Source organism: Larus michahellis, chromosome 18, assembly GCF_964199755.1.
Source record: "Larus michahellis chromosome 18, bLarMic1.1, whole genome shotgun sequence".
In the NCBI taxonomy this organism is placed as follows: domain Eukaryota; kingdom Metazoa; phylum Chordata; class Aves; order Charadriiformes; family Laridae; genus Larus; species Larus michahellis.
The window spans coordinates 2,691,974-2,709,776 of NC_133913.1; the positions used below are offsets into that span (position 1 = coordinate 2,691,974).

A 17,803-nucleotide genomic window follows, 5' to 3' on the forward strand; every position below is an offset into this window, starting at 1 on the left:
ATTTTGCACTGATTGCACTGGGCTTAAAAAAAAAAATATATCTATATATATATACACTACATTTACCACTGGGAGGAAGAAGAGGACGACGGGTGGATACCTGCCCTCACCATCAGTAGCCCAACAAAGGGGGTTTGCAGCCCAACAAATGCCACCGCACCGGCAAAACCTGGCTCTGCTGCCCGGCCCCACGGCAGAGGGGTTTGGTGCCCGGGACGCAGCTCGGTGGCCCGGGGGTACTGGGGGGGGACAGGCTCCTGGGAATGGCCACTGCCCACGGTGCCCGCTGCCCACTGACGCACTAAGGACACGACACCCCAAGTCACTCTGGCACGTCCTTGAGCCCAAATTTGTGGATTAAACATATATTCTGGGCTGGATCTGCAGTGCAGGGGCAAAACAGGCTCAGAGAGGAGAGAGCCCAGAATCCCAGAATCCCGGACTGGCCGGGGCTGGAAGGGCCCTCTGGAGATCACCCCCTCCAACCCCCGGCCAGAGCAGGGTCACCCAGAGCAGGTGGCACAGGAACGCGGCCAGGCGGGGTCGGAATGTCTCCAGAGACGGAGACTCCCCCACCTCTCTGGGCAGCCTGTGCCAGGGCTCTGCCACCCTCACAGCAAAGAAGTTCCTCCTCCTGTTGAGATGGAACTTCCCAGGGGCAAGTTTGTGCCCGTTACCCCTTGTCCTGTCCCCGGGCACCACTGAGAAGAGCCTGGCCCCATCCTCCTGACACCCCCCCTTGAAGTATTTATCAGCGTTGATAAGATCCCCCCTCGGTCGCCTTTTTTCCAGGCTGAAGAGACCCAAATCCCTCAGCCTTTCTCCATCAGAGAGGTGTTCCAGTCCCCTCAGCATCTCGGTAGCCCTTTGCTGTCCCCTCTCCAGCAGTTCCCTGTCCTGGAAGCCAAGATGGGACCCTTTGGAGGGGACAGGACCTTTCCCTCCCCGTTCTGCCATCAAACTATTCAAGACCCCCACGAGCAGGAAAAGGGCTGAAATACTCCCAACAGCATCATCCTTGTCCAGGCACCCCGCGAGGAGCGGCCACGCGCCAGCAGAGGAGCAAAGGCAGCGCTCTGCGGAATGACGCGCTGTGGCCAGTGTGGCTCGCTGGCCCCTGGCCACAGAGGGGAGACAGGACAGCAGCCACGCGGCACAAAGTCACCCCCGGCTGAGGTTTGCCTGAACCTTAGCTGCTCACAAAAGCCTAAGCAGCGCGTGCAGGGCCAGAGCAGGCCAGCGGCGCTCCCCGGCGAGGAGCGAGCCCCCCGGCACGCCACAGCACCCCGCCAGGGCACCGGCCACCGCACCACGCTCTTGGGGCACCTTCCCAAGGTTACGGGGCCACGCCACCACGGCTCCCGCCTTACCTTTGCTGCAGGGCAGATTCCGGCAGCAGCTGCGGGCTGTATTTTTAGGTATTAATTAGCCACTCAATTAAGGGGATTTGCTCTGGGGAGAGTGGCAGGGCCCCCAGGTCTGTATAGGATGACACGACCTTACCCGAGGTGACGGGCACGGCCACCAGCAGGGTGGGCTTTGCCGCTGAATGGCATCCCCAGATGCTCGGTCCGCAGCTCCGGAGCGGGATCGTCCGCCACCGCGGCGCTGTCTTTGTCTCTCCCTCTATTTTGGCAGAGGACCCCCCACCCCTGCAGCAAACACGGCACCACGGTGTCAGCCCCGGGGTCCCGCGACGCGCGTGGGGCTCTGCGGAGCATCGCGAGGGGCCGGTGCAAGGAGGGCAGCGCAGGCGCCCCGTGCTCCTGGCCCCACGCCCCGGCCAGGCTCTCGACACGTGGCACCCGGCCCGAGCCACGGAGGCGGGACACTGCACCCGTGGGGACATCCCGCCACCCTGCCACCGAGTCAGTCCCCGAGCCACGGGCAGGGCTGAGCCGCTGCAGCCCAGGGGGGACCCTTCATCCCCCCAGCTCTGCAGCGAGGGGGCACGGACACTCTTCACTGAGCAGCCAGGCCTGGCTGAAAGACACCAAGCCACTCGGTGTCACCGCTGTGGTGCCACGCGTCCCCTGCCTGGGGCTCAGCCCGGAGCCACCAGCTCAGCCCCTTCCCAGGTCCTGAAGCTCAGCCCCGCTCCCGTCCCGCAGGCACGCGACTCTCGGAGGGGTCCCTTGGAGTTTAAAGACGTGTTTCAGTCCTTCATTTAACCAAGCCCGCCCAGGACTCTCCCCAGCTGCCGTCCCCAGCCCGTCCCCCCCACCTCTTCGCTCCGCACAGTGACCACACGCACGCCTGCGGTTGGTTTTCTCCCGGCTCCCCTGCGAGGCAGATCAGAGCAACTGCTGTGCTCTAACGCTACGCCTGTGCGAACCTCCAAGAAACGCCTTTGCGAGCGGCAGGGACAAGGCTGTGGGTTTTCATACCGACACGCGATTCTGCCAAGGACCTGTCTCCGCAGACGCCGGCTGCCTCACAAGAGCATCTGGCGCAGAGTCTGCACAGGACAGATGGAGACGGAGCTGTTTATTCACACGGAAGCGGCCTGGCTCCCTCCCATTTGGTAGGTGTTCGCAGCAAATTTTGGTGGTGTCTCAAATTCCTTACCCAGGGCTTTAAAGCTTTTGTCTCTGGCCAAGCACGGGCTGAATTCGCTCCAGCTCTTTCCAGGAGGCTTTCTGGGAGACGCGTGCGCGGTCCCCGATGCCAAAGGCTGCTGGCAGGAGAAGCGGAGCAGCGCCCGGTCACAGCCCCGGAGCACGACCGCAGCTCCGGAGCAGCCCCGGCACCGCGCGGAGTCCGACCAGTAACGGACAGATTGCACCGTGTTGGACTCCCGGAGGAACCAGACCCCGCAAACCCGACCCGGATGGCAGCGCAGCAGCTCTGCTGGCCCTGGAGACAGCGATGCCGCGGCTGCCCTGGCACTGCGGGTTCGCTCCATGGTTCCGGCAGCAGGATCAGCCCTTCCACACCCCCCCCCCAGCTCCAGCAGAGCCCCACGGGAAGGAAGGGCCAACTCCCCCAACCCCGCGACGCAGAGCTGCTCTGGGCAACCTGCTCTGGCGCTGACACCGCTTCCCAGCCCGCCTTGGAATACGAGGACGGTGCATGTTGTGAGCGTCATCCTGCTCAACCCTCCCTTTTCCAGCGTTCGACAGCCACAGCCGCCCCCTTGACACGCAGCTTGGCCAGTAGCCCGCAGCAAAGCCCAGCTCGCGGGACTGGGGCACGCGAGAACCACACGCCCGAGCCAAGGGATGCCTGAGAGTGAGCAGCCTCCCCCCCCGGGTACCCTCGGCCATCCAGTCACCACCTCCACCTTACGGACCAGCCCGAAGGACACGGACTCTGGGCCACCAGCGGTCACCCGCCGCCAGCCCCGAGGACAGAAATCCCGCTCTCCCTGCCTCCCCCGCAGGCGCAGGACACAGCGTGCCCGTGGGAGCCTGCGAGGCACCACCAGCCACCCCAAACACCCTGTCCCACCCCATCATCCACAACGTGGGTCCGGGGGTGCGGTACCCACTGGGTCGGACAGACGGCAACCCACCCCCCGGAGCAATGGAGGACGCCAGCAGGGGAGGCAGCCAAGGACCATCGCTGGGGCCGTGCAGCCCCTCGGGCCACTCAGGCTGCTCCCAGAGCTGGGGGGGCTCCGTGAGCCAGGGACGGGGTGGAGGAAGATCCAGGGCAGGGGGGAGCAGCAAGCCCAAGCCCCCCACGGCCCTTCCGTGTTGCTGCAGTTCAAATCCCAACCGGAGGCAAACTATGGGAGCAACGGGGACCGTCACAGTTATGGACAGTGGGGTCAAATCCTGCCGGACACGGAGCCTGCGTCTGCGGGACAGCGTGAACTTACCCAGGGAAGGAGCGGAGCCGAATCCCGCGGGAGGACACGATGCTCAGGATTAAACCGACGTGATGCTTCAGGCTGCTGCGCTGGCTTTATTGCGGCTTACAATCAGTCAGAAGGGTCTCCTCGCCCACCCTGACAGCACCGAAGAAACCGTCCCTTCCCAGCTCACGCCAGAGGAGCCCCACACCAGCCCCGACACGCCGCGCAGCACCACCACCGGCTCTCCCACACCCCGAGGGCTTCGCTCACTGCGGGGTCAAGGGAATGCTTGAAAGGAAAGACACAAGCTAAACCACCCAGGTTTGTCCCCAAAGCAGGCGTCAGAAGGCTCTTTCTTTGGTCGCGAGGTTGCAGAGAGCTCCGACTGCAAAGGGAACGCGGGGGTGCGATGCCATTTGGAAAAGACCAGGAATTCACTCATTATTTTCGGACCCCTGCTTATAATTTATTCTGTCGTTGCAAAAAAAAAAAAAAAAAAAAAAAGTCCTTTTAGATATCTTTGTACTTTAAACGCTAGGAAAATTAAGATAGACCTTTTTAATATATATATAGTTATATATATATTTATATATATACACACATACACATATATACACAATGATGCATTTAAAAGTTACTATTTCCTCAGCGATTACAGTATCATTCTCTAAATCTCTTGCTCTTGAAATGATCACGACTTGATGCCACTGCTAAAAATACTTTGTGCTGTGCGCAAGGAATACCGACAAGACACCGCCAGGCATTTCAGGGCTTGCCATGGAGCTAGAACGATGCGCCGCCTTTTCTGCATTCATTCTCGAGGCTCCAGACCAACAAAAATCAGATATTTTTGCAGGGGATTAAGTAAAAAGCTGCTGGGTATCATTGTGCAAAGGCAACGCGACATTTGAGCTCGAGAGAAGATTCGCCTTCGTCTCCCTAACAGAAAATAATAACAAACCCTTGGAAAAAAAAAAACAAAACCTCATCGCAATTTGGGATTTCAGGTAGCCCCAAGATTTTAAATTCCGGCCAACTCAGATGGATGTTTGGGGGATGAGGGAGGGACGGTCGTGGGACCAGCATGGCTTCGTGAAGGACCCCGTTTCCTCTTCCCAGCATGGAGCAGGTCACCATGCACCAGCGGCCACCCGGCCTCAGGGGTGACCAGCGATGGGGAAAGGTGGCATCGAGCCAGCACTCGGGGCTGCCTGCAGGACCCGGCTCCCTGCCCGCAGGGCTCTGCCTTTGCCGGCCACCGCTCACTTGACCTGCGCCACGATGAAGCCGGACTCCCTCATGCTCTCGTAGTACTCGATGGCCAACGCAAAGTCAAACTCGTTGATGGCCGGCCCATCGATGGCGATCTTCATGAGGTCGGAGAGCCCCTCGTCCTTCGCGCGGTGTGACCGTCCGCGCTTCAGCAGCTGCCGGCCCCGGCTGATCTTCTCGGCGAGCACCGAGCCCAGCGGCAAGGCAAGGGCGATGGCCGCGAGTACGGCAAAGTCCGGGAAGAGTTCGTGCATCTCAGAGTTGCTGTAGACCAGCTTGACGCAAAGGTCCTTGAAGGAGAGCTGGCTGAGGCTGAAGACGATCCGCTTGAAGAGGGGGAAATCGCTCAGGGCCCTCTCGCTCACCACCACCCGGGAGTAAGCCTGCAGGAGGAAGTTCAGCTCGCTGACCCCGTAGCTGCCAATGTCCTCCAGAGACTGGGGGTAGCACTTGGGGTTGAAGATGGCCGAGAAGGAGCTGATGGCCTCCAGGACGCTGCTAGGGAACCTGTCCAGCAGGTTGCCCCGCACGCTCTCCAGGTAGCTCTCCTTCAGGCGCTCAAAGTGCTTCAGGTGCACCTTGGAGCAGTTGGCCAACTCAACACCCTTGTAGTAGAGGCGGCTCTCGCCCTCCCGGTCGTCCCGTGGATGCTCGTTCATCTCGTTGAGGAACTCCTGGAGGTTCTGGCCACTGGTGCTCTTCTGGGCCTGCAGGGTGGTGGCCGTGGCAGAGACGATGGGCTTCAGGATGGAGAGGTCAAAGTCCTCAATCTGGAAGAAGCGGCTGAGTTTCTGGAAGATGGGGAGGACATCCAGGAGGATCTTGGTGAAGGCCACAAACTGGAACTTCTTGAGCTCTTCGCAGAGGCCGTGGGCCACAGGCGACCGCTCCGCCTCGCTCTCCAGCAGCAGCACCAGCGTGGGCCACGAGGAATCGATGGCTTCCACGGCTGGGAAAATAGAAGTCCAGTGGATGGCTTTGGGGCTCCCGAGGTCTATCTCACAGAGGTCCAGGACGCTCCGCAGCTCCTGCAGGCCATTGCTTTCCCCCCTAAAGCTGGAGTAGAGCCTGTACACAGCATCCACAGTGGTCTCGTATTTCTGGAGGTATTCGATGCTGCCGATGCTCTCAGCCGGCAGCAGGGAGCTCCCGTGGGACAGGCAGTGCATCTCCATGAGGAGCGGGCAGAGGGAGGTCAACGCGGTGCCCACCCCGCTCAGCCGCTCGGCCACCAGCGAGGCGCTGTCGGCGCTGAGCCAGGTGATCTTCATGGTGGGGATGCCGAAGGAGCGCATCACCTCGCCCACCTTGCCCGCCACCGTGGAGGCCTCCCCGGCGGGCAGCTCGAAGCTCCCCAGGAAGGTGGCGGAGGTCTGCCCGTTGCAGGGGGAGACGGTGGTGGTGAACATGGCGAGGCTGCGGTGCTCCAAGACGTCCACCGTCTCGTCCACCACCAGCCCAACAAACGGCGAGGCTTTTATCCTGTGCCTGTCCTCGTTGTGCAGGACTTTGGCGATCGCTGCCTGAGCCAGTTAGAGGAGGTGCGCAGGGCAGGCGGGGAGGGAAAGAGAAACACAAATGAACTTCAAAAGCGGGCGGGGGATGCACAGCAGCCAGTGCAAAGGCAAGGCTTCCCCCCCTCGGATCTCCCCGAAAGAGGCGCAAGGTCCCGAGTCAGCGAGAAGCCCTTCAAGAAGCCGTATATACAGCTACGTACACAAGAAATCATTTTCTTTTTCCCCCAACGTACCATCTCCCCCCTCTCCTGGCCTGCAGCCCGAGCACCCAGCGAAGCTGCAGAGAGCCCGGGGGTCCCTGCCCCGAGCCAGGGGGTCGGAGCCCCGCGGCTTCTACAGGACCAACACCGAGCCCCCGGCCCCCGAGCCCCTGCCGGTGGCGAGGCAAGACACCGCCAACCCCCTGCCGGGCCTCCAACTTCAGCGATCGCTCCCGTGCTCCACACGCCGCGCACCGGCAGGAGCGGCAGCGAAACTTCCCGGCATCTCTTCCTTCTTTCCTCCCTTTTCCCCATTTCAGGCAAACGCCCCGGTTTGATGGGAAAACTTCCTTGGCGTGTGTGAACGCTGCAAGTAGCGCTTCAGGCCGAGAAATCTAATTAGTGGATTTAGCCTATCTGCGGCAAAATAAGGCTCTTTGGAGATCTAAAAAGCCTGGCAAACGGCCAAGACTCACTAAAAATTTAATTTGATTTTAACAGGCGTGAAGCATTTGTAAAATTAAGAAAATCCTCTCTAAACTCTCCGGCTACTTGATCTTTCTGATCACCCAGTTTAGGGCAAAGGAGGAAAAACCCACAGAGCCCGTGTGCTAATTGAACTCCTGAGCTTTTATCCTCCCAGCAGCCTGGCAGGCTCCGTCGGGAGAGGATGCTCCTGCCCTCCCTGCCCGAACGGCAGCGCACGCGTGACCATGTGTCCGAGGCTCCTTCGATGGAGCCCATCGCCTTCTCCTGCTCTGTCAAATCAGGGAACGGCACCAAGAAAGTGCCACGTTGATGTTTCATGTGGAGGAACTTTCAAGTCTCCACTGAAACTCCCGGAGAATGGGGAGCATCGCCTGGTTCCACCGCCTGCCCCGGGGGACCGGAGCACGCCCGGCACAGCCTGGTTGCGTGGACCGGGCTGGTGGTCCCAAGCACATCGCGACGTGCCCTGGTGCCACGGGGTACGTTTACCTGTCCAAGGACGGCGGTTTGCCCACCAGCAAACGCCGACACTGTGGGTGCTCGTGAGCAGCCAACGGCCCCAGCCCCTGCTCTGCCTGCAAGTCAGGGACACCAGCTCCCTGCCGGGCTCCTGCCTGTCCCTGCAGCACCCAGCTCTGATGCTCCCGGGCTTGTGCCGCCAGCAGGATCCAGCGATCCCCAGCACGGAGACGACTCTGGCCCCGATAAGGCATTCACCGGGGCCTGAGGGATGGGAGCTTGTGCTTAAGATCCCGTTCGGACAGGCAGCACCCAAAACAAAGCCAAGCGGGTGCTGGCGATGCTCGACGGGGTGCTGGGAAGCGTGGGGCTCCCCGCCGCAGCCGGTCGGCGCGGGCACCCCACCTGCCCCGCTGAAGGCGGCGGGTGCAGGCAGGCGGCCACGCGGCACCGTGTGGCCGTCAGACCCCCGGCGCGGAGCCCCCAGCCCGGCATACACACCTGCATCTCCCGGACGCTGCTGGGGTGGTAGTACTCGCTGTGCTCAGAGGCCAGCAGCGCCTGGCACAGGTTGAACTTCTGGAAGTCAAGCAGGGAGGAGCACTTCTCATCCGGGATCTCCTCCTTCGCCATCCAGTAGACGGTGGTGAGGACGGCCACCTTCGCCGGGTTCACCTCCACCTTGATGACCGAGCGCAGCTCCGGGTGGCCGTGGACGCGGGTCTCGAAAGCCAGCTGCTCCCGGTTCACCGCCAGCGCCTGGCGGTGCGCGCCGGAGGTGACGTGCCGCAGCAGGGCATGGCGCTGGAAGTTGTCTGTGCCCACGGTAAAGGCGTTCTCTGCTTTACCGTGCTTGTTCTTCACCAACGCCTGCCGACACTCTATGCAAAACATGAGTTTCCTCTCATAGTCAAACTCCAGCCAAGTAAATTCTTCCTTCCAGTGCTCATTGAAATAGCGCTTACACTTTTTATTGGAATTGGAAGTTTCCCCAGCTGGCTTTTTCCCTGGAGGCACCATATTGCTGTGGCTGGGAAATCAAACACTACGGTTGAACTGAAACGTGCCTTGGAGGAGCAGCCTCTACACTTAATTTAGTAAGAAGGTCTATTACAACTCTCCTGGTTCGACTGGAGATGAAAGAGACACAAGGGAAAGGGATTAGGGCCCTGCAAACCTCAGCCTGCGCTCATCGTTTATTCCTGCCTGCTAACGAAGGGCTGCGGTGGCCGGGCGGCAGCGCTCGGGGCAGACAGGGCTGTGCGACACCGCGCGGGGGCATCCCACCGAGCCCCTCACTGGTGTCAGCGGTGGGACCGGCGCACATGCACGGGCCTCCTCGGGAGCACAGGGACACCCAAACACGCCTCCCAGCAGAGCAGAGCAGAGCTCCAGGCTGCGGCTGATGCTGCAACCGGCGTTGAACCAAACGGCTGAAAACGAGCGTTCAGCCCCCGAGGAGCAGCACCCGCTGCTGACGGTGAGACCCGGCGCCGGACGAGGGTGACCCGGAGGCCAGCTCGGAAACACGTGCCGGGGGGTTGCACGCACACGCGTGTGCGTTCGTTCCTCCCTTGCTTGTCTCCATCCCAGGAAACTGCCCAAGCAGCACCGCGTCCCGTGGCAGCGGGGCCGTGCTCTGCCCCAGCCTCCAGCATCCCCCCGCCGGGGGTGGCGTATGCACAGGATCCGCCCCAGCCAGGGCTCCCCAGCTCCAACAAGGGCTCCCCAGTGGCTACCGGAGCCCCAGGCTGCAAAGCACTTCGAGATAGTTAAACCAGCCACTTCAGCATCCACTTAACTCCCTCCCTACACTTAAGCCCCACTCGGGTCTGATCCTCGCATTCTTCCATGGACTGGATGGAAACCCCAAACTGAGCCGCGATGAGGAGGAAGAGGAGGAGGAAGAACTCAGAGCAGGGTGGGGAAGTGTGTGTGTGGGAACTAAAACACGGAGGGGAAAAGGAAAGAAAATGGATATTTAGCAGCAGCGCGAGCCAGGGAATACTTTCAGTCTGTGTCACTTGCTGAGAAACCCACCAGGATGGGGTTTTCCTAAAGAACAAAAGCCCCGAGCACCAGAGCTGTTACCGCAGGAAGAAGTGGAAAACCTCGTGATTTAAGCGTTAGAGCAACAACCCAACCCCCAGCGCGGCAAACACCCGCTCCCCGGAGCAGGGCTTCCCCTCGGGGTGCCCTGGGCGATGCTGGCTGGGTGGCGGTGGAGCTGGTCCCCAGGTCCAGCCCCGAGCCCTGAGTCTTCCCCCGGCTCTGGGAGTTTCTTTTGGCTGCGCCTGGTTTTTTAGGACCTTCTCCTTCCCATCAAACTCCTCCCAATGATGAGTGGACATACCAAAGCCTCCTGCCACGCCGGGCGGGAGCAGCGCTCCCACTTTGCTCCTCCATCACAGAAACCAGAGTAACCTGGTAAAAAAAGGCATCAGAGGCCAGGAAACCCCCTCTGCGTCCAGAGAGGAAAACATCAGCCTCCAGGCAGGAGCTGGCAGCACCGGCATCTCCAAGCCCGGCCACAGCCCGTGTGCCGGCCAGGTGTCTCGCACCTCGCCCTGCAGAGATGGGCGCCGTGGGGCCGGCGTGGTGCCGACCCTCGGCGTGGTGCGGACCCTCGGAGCCCGTATTCCCCATGGCTGCCATCCAGGTGCCTCACGGTCCTGGCCCCCGGAGCCGCCCTGTCCCAGTCCAGCAGACACGGGTGCGTCTTCAGAGCGTCACCCTCTCGCTTCCAGCCCTGCGAGTGCTCGCCCTGTGCTCTTCCAGCAAAGCGGGAGCTGCGCGCCGGCTCTGCCAGGGCAGGGGGACGGGGACAGAAGGACCAGCGCAGCCAGCCCAGCTCGGAGTAGGGCTTTGCTGGTCCAACACTCGCCTCTAACCACAGTCAGCATCAAACACTTCCAAGGAAGCGGAGAAAAACCCCAGAACGCGGCCGGGCTGGGAGCACAAAGCTTTCACGGCTTGCCATGGGTGCCCGGATTCCCTCTGCGTCTTGCTCTTTGCCTGTTTCACGTGGTTTTTGGTTTGGTTCCCAGAGCCAGGTCTGCCACCCGGTCCCACACCTCGGCATGGCGCAGCCGAGAGCACCCAAGGAGCCATTCCCACAGCCAGGGGGTTCCCAAAAAAGCTGCAGCCACTTCCTCAGCCGGGCCAGGAGCCGCCGCAGACGCCGGGTGCCGTCCAGCGCAGCGTCTCCTGGCAGCACGTTAATTAGGAAACCGCCACGGACTTGCCACGACAGTCAAAGCCCAGACCCGTCTTGCTGAATGTTTCCTCTGCAGTTGCCAGCACCCGTCAGACGTTCCCCGGGGACGCGGGCTCTGCCAGGGCTGGGATTGCACCGGTGTCCCCACCGTGCCCCCCGCGAGGCTCAGGGCTCGCCCCCGAGGCAGAGGAGGTGTCCCCGGAGCAGGGATGGCACTGCCATCGTTGAAAGCCTCGCTCATGGTTGACATGCCCAGCCTGACCCGGACACCCCCGTGCCAGGCAGGCGTCAAGCTCGGCGTGCACTGGCTGCCGCCGGGACGGTGCACAGCCCCGGGGAGCGGTTTCCTCCCTTCCCTCCCTGTCACCGACCCCATTCGCTCCCAAACCCGTCCCCACCTACACACACCCTGGCACTCGCTCCAGCAAAACCAGCTACCTTGGAAAAGGGGGGGAGAAAGAAAGCAGCATTTAGTGTTTGGGGCGTGCGGGGCCGGGAGAGCTCGGGATGGAGCGGGGCATCACGGCACCGTGTCCTGCACCCCCCGCAGCCCCGGCCGCGCACCGGCACCGGGTACCCTTCACCGTGCACATCGCTCCCGGGCCGCTGCCAGCCACGGGAAAAAGCAGTGCTCTGCCTCCTCGGGACAGGGGGGGGGCCGCTCGGGAGCGGGGGGTGACACTGCTGTACCCCCACCAGCCCGCTGCTCCCCCCGGCCGGGGCAGGAGCTCTCTCTGCAGGGAAGTTTGGGCAGGATTTACTTGGCACGAGGACGAGCCGCCGCTGTGACCCTCGCGTCAGCCCTGGCTGCCGGTCACCGGCCACCTAACGCCCGCCGGGGAGCGGGCGAGCAGAGCAGCATGCCACCCCCAGCCCTGCGTGCCCGACCCGCACGCCCGCCCTCCCCCTACATACGTACCATCGAAAGGCTGCCATAAGCTTTGGGGCGAGGGGGCTCGCAAACTTCCCAGATTTTGGTTTTTAAATAGGAAAAAAAAAAAAATAGAAATTAAAAAAAAAAAAATCTAATTAAAAAAAAACCCAACCCCACAAACCCCGCCAAACAATGCAAAGCCACGGGAAAAAAAAAAACGAAAAGGAAGGCGGCGGCGGGGAGGCAGGGAGCAGCGGGCACCCCCCCGCCCCGGTGGCCCCGCTCAGCGTCCCACTGGCCCCCAGCGCGGCGGCTGCGGGAACAAAGCCTGCGGCTGCCGCCCGCGCTCACGGGAGCACGGGAGCAGCCATCTTGCTGCGAGGACTGTCTGGCTCCGCGGATGCTCCCGGCAGCCCACGGCGGCAGTGGCCACTAGCGGTGGCCAGGAACGGAGAAGGCCGCGTGGCGGTGGCCTGGCCACGGGGATGGTGGTCACGGTGGCCGGGCGATGAGCTCCGGCCCCTGGGGAAGGGGAGCAGCCCCGCACACGCCGCTGCTTCGCCGGGATGCCTTCCCCCAAGGTGCAAGGAGGACAGAGGCGATGGGCATCGGGTGCCCGGCTCCTGGCCACCCTGGGACCCCCAGCCCGGGTCCCTTGGCTGAGGGCTGAGCGTCCGCAGCAGGACGAGCTGCAAAAGCGTCTGCATCCAGCCGGGACGGGTGTCCCAGGGCTCGGGCAGAGCCAGGACCCGACTACCCCGTGAGCGGGCAGCCGTGGCCAAAGCGGCTCCCCGGCCCTGCCCGCGGGCACGAGCGGCTGCAGCATCCAGGTCCGGACCCTCCGGGTCTGCACCACGGGACTGGTGCTGGGACTGGGACTGGCCCCCGCGCCTGGCATCCAGCCCCTCCCCGGCTGGGGCTCCCAAAGGAGCACGGGGCTCCACTCATGCCAAAAAATCCCCCTTCTTCTAGCACTAAATGCAGGTGAAATTTAGAGCCCCTCAACTTCTTCCAAAACTAGGATTTTCTGCCACCTCTGCTTTCCCCAAACAAGGTTCCCGGGAACACTGAAATCCCCAAAACCACCAGTGTCCCGCGGGAGCCCCTGATGGGAACATCTCACCCATTCCCCGGCGCCCTGGCACCCACACGGTGCTCGGGCGCCGGAGGATGCTCTCGGCCCCGACTCCCCCTGCTCCCGGTGCAGAATCCGGCCCCGACAAGAGCGGCGGCCCCACGGTATGTGCGTGGATTAGGGGCTGCATTGTACCTGGCTCCGGCTGGCTCCGCTCCAGGGAGGGGACGGCGGCCCCCCACTGAATTCCTCTCTTTGGGCTCCTCGACATGTCCCCGGGGCAAGAAGCTCTTCCTGCGCTGGGGACATTCCTGCCCGGCCACCTCAGCCCAGGGTTAATGCGAACAGGAGCTGGGTGAAACCAGAGCCGGGCTCCCAGGGGTGAAAATATGCACTATTTATTCTTGTGCTAATGCAAGCGAGAAAAGAGGACTTAGCCCTTTTAATCAGTTTTCAGGCAGGAGGCTGCCGCATCCCCTGTACGCAGCATCCCGAGCAGGACTGCAAAGGTCACCCGCTCCCGGTGGCCCCGCGGGCTGGGGTTCACCCCGATCCCCGGCACCGCGACCCACCGGCAGGAGCGGGGGACTCCAGCCAGGAACACGGTTGCTTTTCCCTGCCCAGAGCCCAAAGGGAGCAGCCGGGTCCGATGCCGCAGGCTGGTCCGAAAACCAGAGCAGAGGGAGCCTCACGAAGCTCCACGCAAAGCCCTGGAAAATGGGTGGATTTGGGAAAAGCCCCCACTGCCCACCCTCCCCGCTGCTTTTCCCAGTGCTGGACACAAACGCTTATAATTATCGTGAGCCAAAAGGAGCCACGCAGGAAAAATCTGCAGCAGGGAAAGAAAATTGCTCAAGAAAAGAAGCAACAAGGACACCAAAATCCCACTGGGTGAACCATCGGTGGCAGCAGGCGGCATCGCTCTGGCCTCCTCTCCGAGCGCGGCCAGAAAACCAGGGAGATGGGGCAGGTCGGGGGCTCGTGGGGTGTTTCACCGAGGGGCGAGGAGCTGCTGCGGAGCCCCCGGCCCCCGTCTGCCCCGCGGGGGGCTGGGAGATCCTGCCCCAGCCCCGGGCTGATGAAAGGTGGGGGACCGGAATCACTGTGCCCTTTTGCTCTGTAAAGGGTCCCGGCTCTGGAGGGGTTGGGGACCCCCAGGAGAAGCTCCAGCCCCATCAGCCACCCAGCGAGTGTCCTCGAACGCGGCAACGCCAAACCGCGGCAACGCCAAACCTCACATCCTTGTGTGCCGGAATACCACATCGCCGGAACACCAAACCACGGTAACGCCAAACCGAGCATCCTCACCTGGCATAACGCCAAACTGCGGTAACGCCAAACCACGATGGCCTTGCAGGAGCAAAAGGGGGACGGGGACAGACATGGGGGCAACCTGCCAGGGGCCGGGCAGGGACCCCGGGGCATGCCGAGCCCAGGGAGGGGGGTGGGAAACCAGGGTGCGCTGGGGGAACCCCACAGGCTCCGGTGTAAGCCGGGGGCTCTGCCTGCATCGTGCCGGGGGGGGTCATGGCTGGACCCGCTGGCGGCTCTGCCTGGGGGCCATGGGAAACAGCTGAAACACCTCACGTAAAACAGTCTTTTAATGGCCCTTTCCCCCCCCCGCCACTTTCCTCCATAAATTCACATTTCTACTGGAAGCCTCCAGCTTTAACCTGGATTTTGGGCAGTTCGCAGGATGTCCCTGACCCTCGCGAGCACCCCTGCCCTGCAGGATGTCAGATGTCCTTCCTAAAAGGAACCAAAATGGAAATATTTCCGCTCACCCCTCGGCAGCAGCAGGAGTCTTGGTTCGATTTGATCATCGCTATTTTTCTCCCCGTGACGTGCCTCGAGCGCTCGGCGGGCAGGTGCCCCGTCTGCACGGGCACATTCATCATCAGCACGAGGGGCACGGGGGCGGCCGCTGCCCGATGAGCCACACTTTCCATTTGAGCCCCGCGCCTTCCGCGGCCGAACCAGACCCGAGGGACCCCGAGGGACGCCGAGGGGCACCGCTCCCGTCGGGGACGCCGAGGGACAGACCCTGCCACCCGCTGCCAGCACTTCACCCCCACGTCTGGGGACCGGGTTCCCTGAAGGTTCCTCGTTGCCTCTACAAGAAGCTGAAGGGAAGAGACCGAAACCCCAGCCATCTTACCCCCAAAAGACACCAAATCCCCGAGTCCAAACATATTGATGGGATTTTGGTTTCCTGCTCTGCTTTAAGCCGCTCTCTCGGGCTCCGGGGAATGACTCACGCTATTCCAGCAGGGAAGTGGAGCTGCGGGTGCTGCCGAAGCTGCTGACCCCGGAGACCCCCGTCCCCTTACAGCCCACCCCGCGGTGCCCGGCTCCCCCGGCCCCCCTTCCCTCCCTCCTTCCCTCCCTTCCATCGCGTGGGGACGGGCTGGGGGCTCTGCACGGGGAGGATTTTGGGGGGAGCCAAGGCACACGCTGCCCTGCAGGTCCCCGCTCCCCCTCTGCCCCCAAAGCCCCATCTGCGACAGGCCCCAAAATGAACCAGGGCGCACACGGGGGGGATGATGGAGGAGGGGGATGATGGAAGCCGGGGGGGATGATGGAAGCCGGGGGGGATGATGGAAGCTGGGGGGGATGATGGAAGGGGGGGGGGATGATGGAAGGGGGGGTGTGTGTGCACGGCAGAAGCCCCACCGCCAGGCTTTGCCCACCGCCGCAGCGTCCCTCGCACCCGAAGGTGGTGACAGTTCAATTTAATCTCTGCACGGGGGGGGGTGGAGGACGGCAGGCGTCAAGGAGCCACTGTCTCGCGTAGGAGAGAGCCGTCCCTCCGCGCGGGAGACAGCGCTGGGCACCGTGTCGGCTCAGACAAATTAAAAATACCTCTTGCACCCCCACCCCCCGCCCCCTCCCCACACCCCGGGGGCTGTTCCCCATCCGGAGTCGGCAGCGCTGGCTCATCCCCCGGGATCGGCTGTTTCGCAGCATGGCAGGGGGTCACGGGGAGGAGCGGGTACCCCGGGCCAGGGAAGGGGATGGGGCACATCCTGGGGGACCCCAATATGTCCCTGCTGCGTCCCAGCTCTCCTGCACGTCTCCCGGGTGCTCTGGGGGGTTGTTGTGCCGCTGCGGGCACAGGGGCTCGGGCACGCTCAGGTCCTTGCCAAGGGGCCTTGGGTGGGCAGCGGGACACGGGGAGAGGACCATGGGGCGTTGCTGGAGAAGGAAGCCCCCCCACCCCGAGCAGTTAGCACGGGGACCCCCGGCCGCCCCCCCAGCCCGCGGGATGCTGCCTCGCGCCTCCCTCCCCTGCGCAGCCTCCTCACAGCCTTGTGCTGCGTGACTTGAGCTGGCAGCGAACGAGCCTTGAAATAAACGCAGCTGACATCCCTGCAAACTGCCGGGCATGGCCACGGACAGGAGTATTCGTTGGGGCTGGGGAGGCGGGGAGGGGGGGACACACAGTGCTCATTTCTCTCCCGCCGGCGACCCCAGCTCCGGGCTAACGCTGCCGGGATGAGACGGGGACGGTTTGCCCCCCATGCCGCTACCCCCCAGCCCAGAAGGGCAAAGCTTTTTTGGTGAAGAGCAAGAGCAGAAGCAGGGACAAGGTGATCTCCGGCCCCCAGCTCCCCCCCGGCTGATGCACCCGCTCCTTGACGGGCAGCACGGCCGCATCCAGCCCCCGGGAGCCGCAGGGAGCCGAAACCCCACACAACCGGGAGAATTAATGCTTTCTGAGGGGCAAAACCGGAGGTTTTGCTCTATCAAGCCGCTTTTCCTCCCCGTATCCACAAGCATCGAGCCCACCTCCCCTTGGATTTTAATTCCCAGCTCTCCCCACGTGCCAGCTCATTATGTGAAAATGAGCACTTAGCGATGCCCCCACCTTGCAGAGCCCCCGACGGGCTCAGCATCCCGGCCCAGACGCCGCTGATCCCTGCGGCAGGTACCGGGGAGCTCAGGAAAGAGCTGGGATAATCCCGACTCAGGGGAGCAAGCATTGAATGCCCACCCGGGCTCCGCTCCCCAAAGCCCTGCCCACCCTCCCCACCATCGCCTGCTCCTGGCAGGAGGTCAGGATCCTTCCGAAATACGGGGAGCTTGGGGGGGAGACCGGAGCTCCAGGTTAGTTCAGCCTTTATTCCAGGGCATCACTTAAAATCATAAAAATTACAGCCGAGTCCAATTCATTACGGCCAGAGACCGAGTGACAGAAATGAAAAAGGAAAAAAAAAAAAGATACTCAAATTGCTGCTTTCTTACCGTTCTGGCGCAATAACCAATTTGGAACAAATTAAGGGGCTCCTGTCTCTCCCAGCCTTTTCAATGGCCCCGAAGCCAACGCACATTTCTCATAGCGCAGCATTTCCTCCATTAACGGTGAAAATTAATGATTTCTATTATTGAAGCACCTGAAGGCAGGTGCCTCCCTCCCCCAGGGCACCGAGCCCAGCGCAGGGCCGGGAGGGGACAGATGGGCTCAGAAAGGATAAGTGACATGGCCGGGGCCACCCGGCAGGTCGGTGGCAGAGCCACACTCCAGGCCAGTGGCAGTCCCCTCTCAGCAGTGCCGGAGAGATGCCCGCAGACCACCGCGGTGAGACCCAAACCACTATGTGTGACGGTGTCACCGCTGTCCCCGATGCCACCCCCCAAGCAGCGAAACCACACGAGGCTTCAGCCAGTCCCTCCCGGCGCTGCTGGGGGGCGGGGGGGGGGGGGGTGAGGGGCAATCATCCCACCTGCAGGGGGTCCCACCAGCTCAGACCACAGGGGTGCAAGTCGCAGGGGGCTGAGGCTTTCAGACCCCAATCCACCTACACAACACCCCCCCACCAAGCTTTAGAAAGGTCAAAGCCCTTTGCTTCCCCCCCCGTCTCCCCGTCGCCACCGTCACGCTTGCGCTGGCAGCTGCCTAA

At 62.5% G+C, this 17,803-nt stretch overlaps 2 protein-coding genes across 7 annotated transcripts in view; both read right to left on the minus strand.

The window, feature by feature from the left end:
* Positions 1-17,803, minus strand: part of ZNF385C (zinc finger protein 385C) — an 82,767-nt gene that overhangs the window by 16,130 nt on the left and 48,834 nt on the right. The gene's annotated exons all lie outside the window — the stretch shown is intronic.
* Positions 4,929-11,950, minus strand: C18H17orf113 (chromosome 18 C17orf113 homolog). Its single transcript, XM_074561561.1, has 3 exons — positions 11,873-11,950; positions 8,238-8,866; positions 4,929-6,594 (listed from the first exon to the last, which is right to left on the minus strand). The coding sequence occupies exons 2-3, from the start codon at positions 8,754-8,756 to the stop codon at positions 5,062-5,064; spliced, it is 2,052 nt and encodes a 683-aa protein (XP_074417662.1). The 5' UTR covers positions 8,757-8,866; positions 11,873-11,950; the 3' UTR covers positions 4,929-5,061.

Excerpts from the sequence above, each read along its gene's own strand:
- C18H17orf113 (XM_074561561.1), bottom strand. The coding sequence starts at position 8,756 with ATGGTGCCTCCAGGGAAAAAGCCAGCTGGGGAAACTTCCAATTCCAAT. Across the intron at positions 6,595-8,237 it reads GCAGCGTCCGGGAGATGCAG|GCAGCGATCGCCAAAGTCCT; the intron begins GTGTGTATGCCG and ends TAACTGGCTCAG.